General features: G+C 35.5%; 1 protein-coding gene across 4 annotated transcripts in view; it reads left to right on the forward strand.

The window, feature by feature from the left end:
- Positions 1-40: 40 nt before the first annotated feature.
- LOC111800369 overlaps positions 41-18,683 on the forward strand; it is a 34,467-nt gene continuing 15,824 nt past the window's right edge. For all 4 annotated transcript variants that reach the window (XM_023684025.1, XM_023684024.1, XM_023684026.1 and 1 more), the window contains exons 1-17: positions 41-313; positions 638-731; positions 1,111-1,205; positions 1,296-1,777; positions 1,888-2,095; positions 2,264-2,575; positions 5,577-5,724; positions 5,856-5,993; positions 6,270-6,351; positions 9,500-9,777; positions 9,899-10,012; positions 10,347-10,609; positions 11,461-11,709; positions 11,888-12,043; positions 15,431-15,568; positions 15,807-16,049; positions 18,118-18,245. In XM_023684025.1, coding sequence (XP_023539793.1) covers positions 137-313; positions 638-731; positions 1,111-1,205; positions 1,296-1,777; positions 1,888-2,095; positions 2,264-2,575; positions 5,577-5,724; positions 5,856-5,993; positions 6,270-6,351; positions 9,500-9,777; positions 9,899-10,012; positions 10,347-10,609; positions 11,461-11,709; positions 11,888-12,043; positions 15,431-15,568; positions 15,807-16,049; positions 18,118-18,245 — 3,305 coding nt within the window. In that variant the 5' untranslated portion in view covers positions 41-136. The remainder of the gene's footprint in view (positions 314-637; positions 732-1,110; positions 1,206-1,295; positions 1,778-1,887; positions 2,096-2,263; positions 2,576-5,576; positions 5,725-5,855; positions 5,994-6,269; positions 6,352-9,499; positions 9,778-9,898; positions 10,013-10,346; positions 10,610-11,460; positions 11,710-11,887; positions 12,044-15,430; positions 15,569-15,806; positions 16,050-18,117; positions 18,246-18,683) is intronic.

An 18,683-nucleotide genomic window follows, 5' to 3' on the forward strand; every position in this document is an offset into this window, starting at 1 on the left:
AAAAAAAAAAAAAAAAAAAAAAAAAAAAAAAAAAAAAAAAAAAAAAAAAAAAGCAGCGAAAGCAAAAACCCTAGGGTTTATGAATCGGACCGTTTGAATTGAAAGCATTTCTGGATATTGTCCAATTGTCGCGGAGATGTCGAACGACAAGAGTTTCTCGATGGCTTCTGTTTTCAGTTCACTATCAGAAAGCTTCCGGAGAGTGCCTCCAATGGCAGTTCCAGCTATTTTGGATTGCATTTTTGCTTCTACTGGGTTATCCCCATCCGAGCTTTTTGATTCGCTTCTTGAAAATTTTCCGAAAAATATTGATGTACTTCTCTGAAACACTCCACTTTTTATCAGCAGGCAAATACATATTATTTATGGGGTCGAATAACTTTCTATATGCATGTGCTATGTTTATTGCCTGCACGAAGCTCATCATGGAAACTGTACTATATGTATTTATCCATGCACGTATGTAGCTTCTATATATGTTTTTGTTCAGTTTTACAGTAACGACTTCCTTTAACTCAATCTAGAGGATGGTTGAACTAGAAAAGAGATTTGATAACTCAAAAGTTGTTTAATAATGGGGAACGGGCAGAAAGATAATAAAAGTTGTTGTCTAAGCTGGGGTAATTGTTTTGAATAGGTTGTCACCACGAAGGAGGGAAAGCTTGATGCGGATCAATGTAATTACATCACATCTTTGGTGTGCGCGCTCTGCCACATACTTAAAAAAATTGGTCAGTCATCATCTTCACTCAATAGTTTTCCAAATGCTTTACCTTTTTAATCTGCATCAGAGGGTTCCGTGTTACAAACGAGGAATGTTAGTTATTTCTTATTTTATGGTTTATGCATTACATTCCACTAGTGAGAACTCGACCATCAGAATCGAGTTGATTTGTTGGACCTCTGCCAGTATATTATCTTAGAAAAAAGGAAAGGAAAGAAGATTTTCATGTCTCTATACTCTGTTAGAATGGTGGTTTGTCAACAATCTGTTAGGATTGCATTTGGGCCATAATGTTTGTTATTACTTCAGCAATTCGGATTAGCTGGATATAATGTTTTAGGTAGTAACGTGCTGTTAATCATATGGTCAACTGATTTAATCATTAGGTGCTGATCTTGATGCTTTGAAGTCATTTATATGGAAAAGTTTTGTTCCTTTGATAAATAAGGCGGCTACATTGAACCGGGAAATGCTTAACCAGGTACTATTTTATAAAAGCTAATCTTAGATGATAATTGTACCTGAAATTTCCGAGCATGCTTAACCTGTTGACTTAATTTCTTGATATTAGGTCTTTGGATCATTCATTGATGTTGTCACTGAGACGAACTCTTGGCCAATTGTCGAAGCAACTCTAATTCCGTTTTGTATAAGTTCAGCTATTTATTCCCCGAATGTGCTGCAAAATGAAGAGTTGGACACCTTTGAGGGTGATAGATGTTCTATCATTTTGGACTCAACAATGAAAGCCTATGGCTTTCTTCAATTACCATTAGCGTGCCACGTGTTGGCTGTAATGTTAGATGCTGTCCTTGGTAATAGACAAGCACCACAAGCATCAGATGTAGTGGTGTCAAATGGGGGCCAAAAAGCCGAAGAGTTTACTGTTAAACTTATTTGGGATATTTGCAATTTATCTGAACAAATGCTCTTACAAAGCTCGGATCATCGATCTTGTGCCATTCACTATCTTCTTCCAGTAATCTTTGAAGCACTTCTTTCTCACCACTCCTTAGAGGTCTCCATTCAAGGGCAGGCATGTAATATCTCCAGGTTAGGCTTACATGTTCTTTGAACTTTATGGTCCAAACGTGTAGCATGTTCTAGTTTTAAGAATTCTGTTTCACCTCTTTATTTTCTTATTGCACATGATTGTCTTACAGGAGTCGTTTCCTCATGAAAATATGGAAATGTTGCAAAAAACTATTTTCATTTGGAACTTTGGAGAGAAGAGATGCCTATAGGATTTTGTCTCTTTATTTATGTTTTTTCCCTCACAATGAAGAGCTTGGAGTTGCTGGAATGTGTGATGATGGAGAAGAATCTGACATAGCTGATAAAGATTTATGGGAAGAAATTAAAAGAGGCTTGGTAGTCAAACATACCTTCGATTGTTTATTGTTGATTGAGATTCATTTACTTGTACAATTAGGGATTTTAGAATGACTTGTAACAATTTTATTTCATGTTTATTTGTTGAGAAATATTTATTTCATATTTGTGGTTAGGTTGATTATGTTTGTTTCTGAGCCTGTTTAGGTGGACAAGGAGAGCTTGGTGAGGAAGCAATCACTACATATATTGAAGAAAGCACTATTGATAGATGGAAGAGACAATGCATCAACAATTCCAAACACAATTTCAAGTGAAAAAGATAGTAATGCTCGAGGTATTACAAAAAAGGAAAGATGGGCCAATAAGGAAGCAAAATCACTGGGTGTAGGGCAAATTTGCAGCCAACAGGAGCTTGTAACAAATAGCCGGCAGCAACAGTGGGAAGCATTCATACTTCTACATGAAATGCTTGAAGAATATGGTTCACACTTGGTTGACGCTGCTTGGAATCACCAGGTTCATTCACATTTAATGCTTTCTCAATATTCTTCATCAGTTTATTATTTTATTTTTTGTAGTTATCATTGTTTTTTTAACTTCCCCTCCCAGTCTTTTTTGAGATTCAGTCTTAGGAGGATGTCTAGTTCTCCACTTTTTTATACTTTACCTTGTTTTTTTTTCTAAAATTGATGTGTACTTCATGTTGTGTATGTATCTGCCATGTCCATGTGATATGTATTTTGTATGCTTGTATGCATGGTAGTATCACATCCATTCTTTTTCTTTGTTAATATTATAAATCAAACGAAGTCTCACTTTGACAAAACACTGTTTAGACGAGCTAATGTGGAGGAGGCAAATTTATTGTGTCAGTGCAAAAGGTAGTCAACATTAGCCAGTTTTTTTGGTCCAAGTTGAAACGATGGAATAATTTTTTACATTGTAAGGGGTGCGTAAATGCTTGATACGTGGATGAGTCAAAATTCATAGCCTTCTCCTTTCTCTGTGGAGGGTGAATACTTTAAGATGAATAAATATAAAGTTAGTGGCTTTATCAGATATTCAAGGAAAACAATTTGTCTGGAGGGATTCATTGAAATTAGAGGCAATTATTTTGCCTTTATCTCTGCTGTTATCGAATTAGAAAATGACACAGGGAGTGAATTTTTCCATTGCAATTAGTGGTCCCATTCCTTGCTCTGTTAATGGCTATTAGTGGTTTGCGCTTGTGGATGTTTCTTCTTTGAGGCAGCCATCAAACTCTATGATGAAGAAGAAAGTTCTTGCCTAATGGCAATGGGTACTAGATATTACATGTACTCGGTGGATAAAAGGCATGGGTTCAATTTTTCTGGGTTGCCAGTACAATAGTACTTTGGATGCGCAGAAGAGAAAGGATAAGGAGGCAAGTGCTCGAGTTCCAATGTTGATCAAATTTTTGGCAGGAAGGAAAATGATGGCCGTTAAGTGTGGCGGGCCTGGAGCATTTGCAAATTGTAAGCCCATTACAGAAGCAAGAAGTTGAAACAACGAATATTCTGCTGAAAGGTAAATGAAGTCCACTAGCCCAGATGGTTTGAAGGAAAACCTAAGGAGTTAGACCGTTCAATAATCAATTGGGTAGTTCCATTGTAAGCATTTGTAGCCTGAAGATTCAGAGGGTGTTCGAAAATGATGCAAGTCGGAATACCATCCAATTATTGTATGGTTTTATCTCCTCGTGATTATCTTCTTTGGGTTAATGCTATCAAAGGTTTATTTTCAGAACTATGGTTTGAGGGAATCCTAAGGGTTTTGAAGACAACTCTAAAGCTTGGATGGAAAAATTCATTATCGCTATATTCAAAGTTTCTCATTGGAGTTCTCTATCTAATTTGTTTGCTAATTATTTCCATAGTGATATTTGTATGAATTGGGACATGTTTATTTTTCCTCACTACGTTTTAAGCTCAAGTTTACTCATGTTTTTATTTATTATTTATTCCATTCCCCTTGAAGTTTGTTTCTTTGAACATTTTTGTATCTTTTCATTATTTTATTGAGAAGTTCGTATCTTGTTCAAAAAATATATATTTAAGGACAAGGGTATTGATGCTTTTGACCCCTTTTGCTTCATCCTCAGATATCTCTCACTTTTCAAATTCTTCTATAATTTCCTTTTTCTTGTTTCATTTCAATTGGAGACATTTGAATATCTTGTCTTTGGGTGATGGGAGATACCTTATCCTTCTCTATCGATTATTTCATACATGGAATTTCCTATATAAACAAGAATACTTTGGTGTATGAATGGAATGTATGATAGCCCCATCTAAGAAACGTAATGAGGCTATCCCATCCCAAGAAACTTAATGTGGCTAAGGTGGTGGTTTAGACTTATGCTTATTTGTGGTTTTGGATTAGGTGTTTAACTATCTTATCATCAGCTAAAGAAAGTTTTGTTTTTACAAAGTGTGTATATTCGTTTCTAATTTATCTAATAAAAGCTATTGATTGCTTTAATAAATCTGTTCATTACATTTGGTTTTGTGCAATGTGACCATCCTCAAGCTAAACTATTTTTTCTTACCAGATAGTCATTCCGATGAAAATAGAGGGATATTGTAATATTGTTCATCATCTAGATTAATTTATAAATGTCAAAGTATTGATTATTTTTTATATGCTATTGTATTATATATTGTTTTAAATAAATCCAATCAATTTCTTTTCTTGTTGAAAAGTGAGAGTAGTTATTTATTGTACAAGAGGTTAAGTATTTTCTTATCGATGTGCTATTGAAGTTTTTTCTGGTTTCTTTGAAAGGAGAAATTATAAATTCAACTCATTAGAATTTTTTGTGTGATCTTGTACAGCTCTTGGCCACTACATAAGTTTCTTTTAATTCAATCTCTTTTCTTGTTGAAAAGTGAGAGTAGTTATTTATTGTACAAGAGGTTAAGTATTTTCTTATCGATGTGCTATTGAAGTTTTTTCTGGTTTCTTTGAAAGGAGAAATTATAAATTCAACTCATTAGAATTTTTTGTGTGATCTTGTACAGCTCTTGGCCACTACATAAGTTTCTTTTAATTCAATCTCTTTTCTTGTTGAAAAGTGAGAGTAGTTATTTATTGTACAAGAGGTTAAGTATTTTCTTATCGATGTGCTATTGAAGTTTTTTCTGGTTTCTTTGAAAGGAGAAATTATAAATTCAAGGAGAAATTATAAATTCAACTCATTAGAATTTTTTGTGTGATCTTGTACAGCTCTTGGCCACTACATAAGTTTCTTTTAATTACTCTATTTTTACTTGTAAAAAAAACTCTATTTATACCATCTACTTAGATTGGAGGGCTTTTGTTGGACCCTTCCAGCTTTGGAATTGGAACTCTTTCGTTTGTTCTTTGCCTATTTTTAATGGATTCCTCTTGTTTCTAATAACTATAATAATAATAAAAAAAAATCAAGATCATTTAAAAATTTTAAACGTGAGTGGTTGCCTCAGTATTGTTTCTAACTACCAATGTTTTCTGGCAGATGTCCTTGTTACTACAAGATCCGATCTCTACTAATTTTGACAGCTTCACTAGTGGCTTTCATCAGAACCAAATCAAAATGTCTGGCGAAATCTTTAGTTGGATATCAATCTTATGGGTTCGGGGATTCCACCATGAAAATCCTTTAGGTACCACCAATCTGTTCATTAGTTAATTGGATGGGTGGGAAAACTGGAACTCAGATGTCATGCATCTTTTTGGATTAAAATTTTATGTGTTTTGTTCGATGAATTATGTCATTCCTTATTGTTTAATGCAGTTAGATGCTTGATCATGCAGTCCTTTTTAGCCATTGACTGGAAGAAACATGTACCCTGTTTAAAGTCATTGCCAGAATCTTTTATTATTGGACCTTTCATTGAAGCACTCAATGATCCTGTGCAGCACAAAGATTTCGGTCAGTCCATATTATATTGATGCCATCTGGGCTATCTTCATGTTTTAAGTGAGCTGGAGCCTGTTATGTTGAAACAAAGGATTCTTGTTCCATCTAAATAAATAGTTTGCTCACGACATTGTCCACATAAATAGAAATCTTGTTCGCAATTGGATGGGCAGTAATTTTGTGGTGGATGAAAATGGGGATGTTCAAATTTCCTAGTAATTATTTTAATGGTATGTAGACTGCAGCATTATGGCCCCAATTGATATGATGACGTATATATTTGTTCAGGTGTAAAAGGAGTTTACTCATCCAAGACAATTGAAGGTGCAGCTCATTTTATATGTCAATATGCAAATATTCTTGATGCAGGGTATGTATAATATTCTTTTCGGTTGGTAAGAGTTACTTTGTGGCAGAGTTGTTTTGAGGGAACTGACTATCACAAAACATCGATTAAAAGGCTCAGTACAAAAGGAACCAACTTCATAACACAAAACTTTGTTTGCATGTTTATACCATTTTTCCTCTATCAAGAATCATTTCGTGGTATTTCGTAGCAGTTGTCCTTTCGTATTTGAAAGCTCTCCTTTTCTATTATTTGTGCCTGTTGTCTGATAGGGAAACAAAGAGCGTGACTCTTCTATCTCTGATAGGCGAGTTCCCTTTTATTCGAGGGAGAAGGAATGTTCTTGTACGACAATTTTTCTTGTAGTTCCCTCTTAAGTGTCTTGTTGAAGCAAAAAAACCTTGATTTAGGGAATATTTGTGTAATCCCATTAAATAAGGGAAGGAGTTAATCTTATCTATATTTTTACCTAGTAATTAGAGAATTACTTAGATTTATCTTATCTTATCTTATTACCTATTATCTAGGGATTTATTTAGATTACCTAGTATCTAGGGAATTTAGGTTATCTATGGATTTAGATGTAGTTAGCCTTTGTCCAAAGGGACATGTATTTAGTTAATCTTATCTATATTATTATCTAGTAAGATGGTTACATTCTTTGTTTTTTCTAGGAGTAGTGGAGAGATGAGTTAGAGTTTCTTCTCCACTCGGCTTTTCGTCTAAGGGGGGACATTTTTGTGGCAAGTTAGTGTATGTGCTTTTTTGTGGAGCCTTTTGAGTGAGGAGCAATAGAATCTTAAGCGGATTTAGGGATTCAAATGATGTTAGATCCTTTGTAAGGATCTATGCTTCTCTCCAAGCTTCAGCGTAAAGCTTTCTTGTAATTATTTTTCAATCTTATTTTACTTGATTGGAGCCATTTTTTATAGTTTGGCTTCCTTTTTGTGGGCATAATTTTTTTTTATATGGCTTTATATTCTTTCATTTTCTCATATTGAAAGTTTAACATTTTGTTAAAAAAGAAGATAGTACGAGGCTTAGATTCTTGGGAATCCTTGATTAAAAGTAGATCCCTTATAGGGATTTTATCCCCATTTTGTTCGTCTTATGCATGATTTTGTTAGATAGAGGGAATGATGGTTTTGTTAGATAGTGGTGACAACTTTGATGGTTGATAGTAATTGAAGGTGGTGACAAAGGGTATTAAGTTTCTGTCAACATTCCACATGTTCTTAGGTTCAACATCGGTATAGTAGGTGTATCAATATTCCATTATATGATAAAAAAAATTGACAAAATATATATATATAAAAAAGAGTAAAATAACAGTAATGATAGTTCTTTTCATGACTTTTCTAGCAATATCCATTAATATCAACATTTTACCGTTATTTCTATCGACATTTCCATAACACTCAGACTTAGACATTTTTTGTTAACTCAAAATTTAAAATCATGGTGGCAAATGGTTTTGATGGTTTTAACTAAGGAGGCCGAAGAACTCAGAAGATGGGGTGACTTTGAGTTTTGGTGAGTGGTACCATTGTCGAAGGTGTCCAAAGTTGAAAGAGGCTTCAACAATACGTGAGTGGCGTCGGCAAAAATATGACGATTTGGGGAGGATTAACAAGCTCAAGTTATAACTAAAGAAATAATAAGAAGAAAAAGAAGAAGGAAATGTGAGGAGATGGGGTTGCAAAGTACGTAGGGTCAGACGATGATAATACGAGACAGATTTAGGGATGGGGTGGGTACAGTGTCGGATGAAGTATCGATGTAATTAAGTTTATAGTAACCCATCAGCTTTAGTTATAGAATCGGTTGAAGTATTGGTGGTTTAACTTACCCAATTCCTCTTTAGTTGTGTATCGTAAGAAATGATCCCAACTGTGTTATAGACTCAGATAATGAATCGATTTTGAGTTTGTAGCTTGGGAATTGACTGTCAGCCCATTTGCAATTATAAGCAGAATGTTTATGAAATTATTGTACCAACAGGAAAACAGGCTACAAACAATGATTTCTATCTACATCACATTCAGGTTTTCATAATTTTTATGCTTTGATCAAGGTCAGTGGTCATCTTTGATATACTGTGAAAACCTTTTCATGGAACACCATGGGTTTGGGGGATAGATCCAAGAAAGTTATCTGAAGATTTTTTGCAAAGCATATGTGCTGGCAGTAATGATTCAAGATTTCAATTTGTCATCAGTAGCTCAAAAGCTTGTAAAACCTTTATGGGTTTTAAAGGTATTAATTGGGTTCATGCGGTATCCTTTGGCCATTTGGGAGGTTCCCTAATTTCGTGGATTGAAAGCAAGGTGAGCTTGGAGTTGGATCGGTTTGTCTCTATTTTCTTTTGGAAAGGCAAAGAAGGTGGAAAGATATCTCATTTTGTGCGCTGGAATTCAGTATCTAAATCACAGTTTGTTGATGTCTTGGGATTCGTTCTCCTTTTGATTGGCATAAGACCAGAAATCATGGTTCTACTTTAAGATTCCCTTGGTTGACCTTTTCCAGAATCTGGAAGCATTTTGAGCTCTTTTCTTTCAGCAAGTTAGTTTTGGTTTTCTGGGATATACATATCGGCTTTTGAGTCATTGCTTTTAGTACACTTTTAAAGGATGGGGTGGATAGAAAGGAACCAACGATTGTTTTAAGCCAAGTTTCTTCCTTGACTTGTTTATTTTGAATCTGCCAAGCTGAAGTCTTCCTCATGGTGTTCTCTCTCCAAGCCTGTTGCTTAGATTTCGTTATTTGTTTTTATTTTATTTTGGCATGCTTTTATTTTTCCTTCGTAATCTTTTTCTTTATACTTTCTTGTTTTTTATTACTCCCACGTGGAGTTAGCATCTTTTGAGCCATTTTTTTATAATGAAAAAGTTTTGTATCTCCTTGAAAAAGGATAGATCCCACCTAAAACTAGGACGAGTCAGAGAGACAAACAAAGTTGTCATAATTAATGGTAACTTTTAAATTCAAGTAAATTTTTTATCAAAATTATAAGTTAATGTTTGCATTCAGACCAAATCCTAATAACAGACGTTGTATTCTATTTTGAAAAATTCCTCATGATAATCACCATTTGTTTGGGTATTTTTGTCACCAAGTTTGTTTAGAGATTTGATGTGATTGTTTACATGTTTTATATTCAATATAAATGTAGGACGAGAGTGGTATTTTTGCAGCAGCTCACATCGTTGGCCAGGAAGAAATCACTTGGTCGAGTTGGGTTGATCAGCCTATCTGAATGCATTGCTTCAGCTGCTTCAGTATTTGGACTCGGCAACAATAGTGAAGGAGAGTGCTTTGATGGTTCTTCACTGTCAGCCCAAGGAGATTTGATAGATTATTCTCTGGGGTGCAAAATGGAATTGCTTGATGATCTGAGATTTGTGGTTGAGAACAGCAAACAACACTTCAATCCTAGTTATCGCATTCAAGGTTTATGGTTATTTCATATGGTTAAATTGTCATTCATGTTTTTCCTTAATGGTTGAAAATTGAAACTCAAATCCGTAGATAGTCAAAGAGTGAATAACCATTTCACATTCATGGGTGTTAGTTTGTGCAAAAGCTCTGGAGGCTGCTGCTTCTGTCTTATGTACATCGGACTTGGCTTTTGAGGCTGTTCTGCATTTTATTTCAGCACTACCACGAGAGGCTACTGACTATGGAGGTGAGAGATAATTTCTTCACTTTATGCTTACATCTCTTCTGCCTAATTTCTTGTACCCATTCTTACTGTTATTCAGTGCTTCCTGTGATATTTGCTAGAACCAAACGTGTATGGTAAAATATGTTATGTTATATGACTTCCTTTTTGGGTTTATATCCTTGTATACATTATTGCTTTTAAATTGAGCTTGCATTTATATGATAAAATCAAACATATATGGTAAAGTCAGTAGTTTTATGTGCATTTCCTTGTTCATCTCAGTGTTGAGGACACTATAATTGTCTTTCATCTGCTTTTTGTGGCGTATTCTTATCTCTGCCTCTTTCTTTTCTAGGTTGCTTAAGGGGAAAAATGCAAAATTGGCTCTTAGGGTGTGGTAAGAAGTGCTGTAGTGGCAGTTGCTGCAGTACTGAGACAAAGTTTATGAAGAGTCTTATTGAGTTTCCTAAAAGATTTACTAGTCATAATCATTCATCCGATGCTTCTGTTACTTACGATGATGAAGAGTTGGAAGCATGGGAATCTGAGGCAAAACGATGGGCAAGAGTGGTTTTCCTTGCAGTCAAGGAGGAACATCATTTAATACCTATACTGACGGTTCATCATTAATTTCTTTTTTCTATTATCTTTATAATGAATGAGTTTACTTTTGAGATACATTTCTTAGGAACGTAGACATATAATACCTTCAATGGAGAATAGGAAACCACTTGTTAATTGCGATGAGAAATTTATTCTAGAAGATCTAAAATAAATATATACATATTGTTATTATTATTATTATTATTATTATTATTATTTATAGTAAATGGAGAAAATTTGAGTTTATAATGATATGCCTGGACTGGCTTCATTTTTTGTTTTTTCTTTATAAGAAAGCTTAGAATATGTTTATAACTGACAAAAAGGAAAAAACTGCCTTGGGGCCAGGGGAAGAGGGATACCTCTCCCCAGAACAACTAAAAGAAAGTTTTCCAATTGTATCATGAAACCACTTTTATTACAAAAGAATTTTGTGTCTAAAATACCACCAAATATTTGCAACCGTTCTTTGCTTTTTTTTGTGGACAATTTTAATAACAAAATTCATTGTAAATTCTTTTTCAGTCTAGTTGGAAGTAAATCTCATCTTCATAACTATGGTTAAACTTTGTGTTTTAAGATAATATGACAGTGTTACCATACTGAATTACATTACTAAATGTTAGATTATCGTAAAAATATTGAGAGAGAGAGAAGGAAATCTGATCCTTTGATGGTGCCTTATATATCCTCCTTTCTTGAAGTTGTATTTGCCTCTCGTAATTTCTGCTTTGTACTTGTTCACTAGGCTTGCCTTTCACTGTTCTGCCCAGAGGCTCCTGTCTGTGTGCACCTGCTCATTGTTTTGTACTTACATTTCCTTTGTTGGATGAAAGTTTTGATGTCATCTGTATTATCTTGTGTAGTTTATTCTCAACCGTGGTGTAAATATTTGCAAACAGAAGAGTGATTTGGAAGGTATACGTGTGAAGTTTCTAATACTTATCATGAGCTTGGTTCAAGAACTTCAATTAGTTGAGGAGAAAATTTCTCATTGCAACTTCAAATATGAATCCAAGGATGAGTTTACCTTGTCTCAGCCAAGTGACTGTCGGAGTTATGCAGAACCAACTATCTTGATCCAAAAACTTCCCAACCTTTTTTCGTCTCTACAGGTATTGGAAGTCAGTTGCACTTATCTCAAGGGGTTTCCTTTGGGAGTTTGTATCTTTGAACACTTCCCTTTTCATTAATCAATAAGACTTTGTTTCTTGTTCAAAAATACCTCCGAGGTTTTCCTTTTATGGAGCAAAACCTACTAATTACTACATGTATGTACTTTTTGGCTTTCAGGTAGAGTTGGTTTCTTTTGCTGCCGTGTCTTGTTCCATATTCTGGTCCGAAGTCAAGTCAGATGAGACAATTTTACCAGGTTCTGTGAAAGGGAAACTTGGAGGCCCCAGTCAACGTCGGTTACCATCCTCTATTGCTACTTCCGTTCTGCTAGCTGTATGATCTTCAATTCGCTTTAGCTCTTAAGTTGTGGATTTTATCCTTTCTATTGATGTGGCTATCAGAATCTAATAAATAAGATTACAGGGTCTAGAGGGCTGGACATGCATGATGCAGTTACTTGATTATTGGGTCTACACCATTTCCATTTATGTGGACTTTGAACAAGAAAAAAACTTTTCATTGAATAAATGAATTTATGATACTAATATATTTCTTTATCTGAGCTTAAACTTAGTTCTTTAGAGTTCTTGTAGACTTTTTACACATGAAATCGTTTGTATTCCTCTATAAATTATTGTACACTGATTAATACGGGCCTAGCTTTGATGGAGAGGATTTTGTTAGGTATCTAACCCCTATAATCTGTAATCATGTAGAAAAACACAAACAACTGATATATTTATAGTTCTTCAATATACAGTGGGGTTGCAGCCGATTGTATTACCAAGATTAAGAAACACAAGGAAAAATACATCCAAAACACTAGCTGTTTCAGAGAGGTGGAGATCCATCCTCTAGACACAACTGTCCACAAAATTCCACACTCCCAACAAAACACCAAAATCCCTACTAAAACCCGTCCCACCTTGACCGTGCAACAGATGCACAATCCCTTACGGTCCCGTTCTAACTACATCTCCTTACTTTCCCTTTTGCCACTTTCTCTGATATGCATGCATAATGGGAGGTCCCCCGGGTCAAAAATACACCTTGTCCTCTAGGTGGAAATCTGAAAACAGTCATTTTATGAAATTCGTCTCTTCCCATGTAGCATCACACTGTTGCTGTCCTTTCCACTGCACAAGCCACTCTTCCTAGTGTAAATCTGTGTTCCAATAAGTTAAGTACATCCATGGGCTCTACACTCCACTCAAAGCCATCTGTTCATCTTGTGCCATTTTTCTGTCAAGTCTTGGAAGGAGCTCTTCGCCTCCTGCCGTTGGTCTACTGCCTTTCCTAATGAGATCAACAACCTCCTTATTTATGTTTTCATTGGACATCCTTTTTTCCAACGATTAAAGTCTTATGGATGCATATCATTTGGGCTTGCTTAATTATCACTTGGAATGAAAGGACAACCGTCTTTGCAATGAAAAGGAAAGTTGTTTTGATCGTTTCTTTGAATAAATTATCTTTCTTGCTACGTCCTGGTGCAAATATTCTTCATTTTATAGTTCTTACTGTCTCTCTACACATTTGACCAATTGAAATCCCTTTTTAACTCCTTTGGATTTGGGTTTTGTCCTTTAATTTCATACATCAATCAAATTTGTTTCTGATAAAAAAAGACCTAGGGTGCTAGGTCCTCACAACATTTTTGGGACAACAATTTCCGTCAGTAGGGCCTAATCTTCAAGTACACCATATCCCCCACTTCAAATAATATTCTTGTTTTTTACGAACTGCATACTTCTTCATTCTATCTTGTGCAACTCAGAGGTGTGCGATTAAGACCAACAAGGCCAAATCATGATCAATTAACTGTTGTTCCAGTGAGTAGTTAGTCATCTTCATGTCCTCATATGAGATCATGATATTAAAAGTAGTGTTAGTTGATACATGATACGTAGTATTGTACCAATATTCCACTCAAAGAATCCATTGTTCCCACTTCTTGGGTTGTTCCCCACAAAGCAACGTAAGTAAGTTTCTTGCATTTATTAACCTTCTATTTCCCGTCTGGCTGATGATGAAATGCCATGCTCTTCTTTAACCATGATTGGCCATTATCACTCTGGTTCTTTATGATTTCTTCAACTATAGACCCTAGAAGCCTTCTCTAAGTAGCCTGCTTGGTAATTTCTTGCAGCACAGTGCACATATTGATGTTCTTCTTTTCGTCATAGGGATGAAGAACACGGTTCCCAGGAGGCAACCAAAAAAGAAGATGCCTAAATAAAAACGTATATGATTTGTCAAAGAAGCAACAGTTGGCGATCCGATTAATTTGCTCTGGCATTCAGTTCTTAGGTGTACACATTTTCACCGTTGATACAAACAAGTTATTTACTTCTCTTGTAGTTCGCTGTTTCCTTTTTCTCGGATTTACTTTGACTTCATTGTTATCTTCTGATTAGCTATTATTCAAGTTGAGCTGCTGGATAATAGGTCTTTGTACTTGTGCTCCGGAGAAAAGAATTGGACTTCAATTGTTTGAATTAAGTTGGAGCTTCTTTCTGGGATAAAAAAAATGTGTTCCTTGTATTAAAAAGTTCATTCCAGAAATGATTGAAGAAAATATTGCCCCGATCCAACACTATGGAGTAAGGGAACCGAGGAAGCGTTGCAATCTGATGAATAGTGCAACTACTTCTTTAGTTGAGAATGGATGTTTAGGAGTAAGGAAATGCCCATACATAATCGGAAGGCCCTCAATGAAATCCATAGTTCTGTCCTCCCAAACTCTATCCAGAGCTAGCAGTGGTTGTAATAACCCAGCAGAATACACAGATCCTGCCTTATTATGTTGACATACTGAGCATTTCTCAACATTGGCCTTCATGTTCTCCAAAATAACTCTCATGCGAGATTCTTGTAGGTACACAAAAATCCAGAATGCCCTCCCATTGCTGAATCATGAAAAGTAACGTAGAATAGTGGGAATGAGTGATTTTATCACCATTCTTCCTTTATATAACAATCGACCTTGCTGTACAGAATATTTAAAGTGGTTTTGGGATCAAGCTAAAACTCTTCCACAATTTTCTTTAATTTGGCTTCATTTATATTTTCTTGCTGCAGTATGTTCACATATATGATACTTGGTATGGTAATAGCCAACAACTCAGCTCCATGGGATATTGAGATAGGGCGTCTGCTGCTTTTTTCAACTGATTAGAGTTATATTTGATCTTAAAATCATATCCCAACAATGTAGATAGCCATTTTTGGTACTCTAGGTTGAATCTCTCTTTGCTCCAGAAGATGCTTGAAGGCTCGTTGATCAGTTAATACTGTGAACTTTTATCCCAATAGATAATGTCCACTTTCTAACTGCCAAAACGATTGCCTTGAGATCTCTCTCATAAATGGATTCAACTCGAGCCTTGTAGATTAAGCTTGATTGAAAAGCGTAATGGGTCTTTGCTTCTGCGATAAAATAGTTCCTACTCCCTCTTTCCCCATTTTTCTCCCCAACTTTTTGCTCCTATGAAACTGAAATAAAGGAACTTACTGCCGTTCAGTGGGGAAGTTGGTTTGTGGCTATTATTCTTTATTTAATAATCTTGAAATGTCATACAATATAGTTTATGTTCATTATTGCTTCATTCCCTTCCTTTTTATTTGGGAGAGTATTAAATTTTATTTACTTTACTGGTTTCAAAATTTGTTAGATTATACTGATGAATGTTTGTACCCTTCCTTTGTATGAATGGACAGGTAACATCAGTGAAGGCTGTTGCATCTGTCTTGTCATGTTGCAGACAGTTTAGAATCCCTTATTCAAATAATTCTGGTATCGAATTTTTATTGATGTTTTTGTCGAAGACTGTTTCATCTCCAGTTTATCACTCAGAGGTATAACGACAATTTCATGGTTTTTTTCTTGTTCAGTAAGCTGCTAAGTTTTTTTTTCCTATTTATATTATGATGAAAAACTTAAAAATGTCTGTTCTTGTAGAAAACCTTGTATCATTACAAAAGTTTCATGTTGATCTTTTAGTACTTTGCACATTTTCAGTATAAAATCGTTTTCGTATCTGGAAAGAAAAACAAAAGCGTAAACCTTATACTTAATTCAATTACTCAAATGTAGAATGGAGCAGAAATATGTCTTGCAGCATACGAAGCGCTAGCCTCTGTTCTCCAAGTGCTCGTGTTAGAGTTTTCTTCTGAGGCTTTAAGATTTCTACACGATGGAAGTACAATCCTTAATCAAGGAGTAGAAGGAAGACCATTGTTGGACTCTCTTGTTCTTACTTTTCATCAGCATGTAAATGGTGTACTTGATGCGGGCGTTTTGGTTCGAACTAGAAGGGCAGTTCTACTGAAGTGGAAGGTGGTTTTTTAACCTCTGCATTTGTCTATCCTTTATATGTGTTTCTATATTAACTATTTTACTAACCTAAAAATGTTAGTAATAGTACTTGTAAATTTTCTATTTTAGAATCAAAATGATTTAATATGACATTTTTGGAAAGGAATTGTATATAAAGGATGAACATCTCGTAAACTACTCAAAGGGACTCCATTCTAACAAAATCAAACCAAGATCATTAAAAGAAAATCTCCGATAGGAATCACACACAGACCCTAGAGTTCTAAAAAGATAAAAATAGCTAAGAGTTCCAGTCAATATCGACTGAATAAGAGTAAGCCCTCACCTTTCGAGAAGAAAACCTTCCTCCAATGAAACAAATGCCTCTGATTCTTATCCAAAACCGGGTTCCAAAACGCAATACTCCTCGAGTTTCCACCCACTGAAAGTAAGAGAATGGAAACTAACCCACCTCACAACCAACCATAGAGGCCCAAGATCGGAGCTTAGAAGGCAATAATCAATACCAAAGATGGAACTCTTGCCTCCGTTAACTTTTAACCCAGACATGGCTTCAAAGGGCCATTAAGGTTAACAAAATAGTTCTCTTGCCCCGATCCAAAAAATAGGGTATAATCTGCTAACTGCAAATGAGACAAGTGGACGGGCTCAAACACCATCTTAAACCCCTCAACCACCTCTGTCTTCACTATGAGTGGCACAATATTACTTCAAACATCCACCACAAAAAAAAAAAAAAAAAAAAAAAAAAAAAAAAAAAAAAAAAAAAAAAAAAAANAAGGTTGAGAGAGGGCCTCCTTGCCTAAGCTCCCTAGAAGCAAAATTCTCGCCATGGGCTTCCCATTAAAAAAAAAGGAAGAGAAATTTGCCTTGCCTCCTGGCTATAGAGGCCCCTTGAGAATTAGAAATGGTCATAGGAAGTTTTCTTGGCCTAACCGCCAAGGTTTTAGCAATGATCTTTTATGAACTTGTGACGAAACTAATGGGCCTAAAATCCTTCACCTTGTTAGCAAGCATTGTCTTTCTTAGGACTTAGGCATACTCACTCATACTTGGTTCGATAATACCCCTCTTAAAAATTTCCATAAAAACTTTCACCAATTCCTCCTCGGCACAATCCCAATTATCCTGATAGAATGGCATAGTGAACTCATCCGGTCTAGGAGACTTATTCCTATCAAAGCCAAAGACACCTTACGTATCTCCTCTAAGTCAAAAGAGGCTTCTAACTTGTGATTTTCCCTAACTAGGATAGGACACCAGACAAGGCCCTCCAAGAAGGGTCTAGGTACCCAACCAGGGCCATATAATTTGGAGAAAAAGGAGGTACTCTCTTCCTCAATTTCTCTATCCTCCCTCACCACACCATCATCTTCACTAAAAACTTAGTCAAATTCTTGTTCCTCCTTCCCTTCGCCACATTATGGAAGTAGGAGGAATTTTCATCCCCCTTTTCGCCCACTTCACCTTCGCTTTCTGTCTCATGCTATTATCCCCCCTCTCCTTCAAGTGCAACTCTCCCTTTTGAGTAGCTCTCTCCTCCGTCATATCCCTAGGCAAAACCCCTTCCTCCTCGAACTGATCTACCACCTTTACCATTTCCACAATCTTAGCTCTTCACCTCTTAACATCACCAAAAATCGTAATATTCAAATACTTCAAGATGCCCTAAATTGTACCAAACTTCTTAATAAAATGAAGTCTTCCCACTTACCAACAATTCTCACACTTCATCAAGATTAAAAAGACTCCTTGAAGTTAGGATGAATTGACCACATATTCTCAAACCTGAATAGGCTTGGCCCTACAACACTCACCATTGGTTTAATATGACATTGTACCATAATAGTTAAGTCAAATTGACTTTATTTGAACAACTTTCAGGTAATGTCAAATAGCAAACTGCTTCTATCCTTGAATGAATCAAGCTTGGTTTCTTACCATTTGTTTTTGTACTCAGTCTTTGTGGTCTCATACCGTTCCAGACTTATACTTCTTAATTTCATGTGTTCATGTAATGATGATTGAATCATTGTGGGACTTAGACTGATCTGCATGTCTTATGCAGTGGCTTTGCCTAGAGTCTCTTTTATCAATTCCCTATCGTGCTGTTCAAAGTGGACTCAATTTAGTGGATAATAACTCTTTTTTGTCTGAGGCAACTCTTCTACAGATATTTAGTGATCTTGTTGAGAGGTAAGATCTGAAATTTGCTTCCTGTCATCAATAGTATTGAGTGCATAGATAACCATACTGGGTGCTCCTGTTGTTTTATATTTTTTGCCGGGAAATATTGTAATGAACAAATTCGTCAGTTTCTGTTTACCAAATGTTGCTTGTGTTCTATAGTTATTTATTCTCAGTCATTAGCAAATTATAGCAATGAGAGTTGCGGTTGTCAAAATTATATTTACCTTTTGTCAAATCCTGGTTTCTATCTCAATTAGTTGCTGAATTGCTTCATCTTGCTCGAGAAGATATTCACTTTTCTATTCAGCACTAACCTGCATGGATTCTGTTGAATTTCAAAATGTATTTGAACACTCATAATTCTTCAAAATGCATTTCTCATTTCAAAAAGATTAGAGGCGAAATTAGTTAGGGGTCGTTTGGTTTGAGGTTTTGTTAAAATAC

This window comes from Cucurbita pepo, chromosome LG08 (assembly GCF_002806865.2).
Source record: "Cucurbita pepo subsp. pepo cultivar mu-cu-16 chromosome LG08, ASM280686v2, whole genome shotgun sequence".
Taxonomy (NCBI): Eukaryota; Viridiplantae; Streptophyta; class Magnoliopsida; order Cucurbitales; family Cucurbitaceae; genus Cucurbita; species Cucurbita pepo.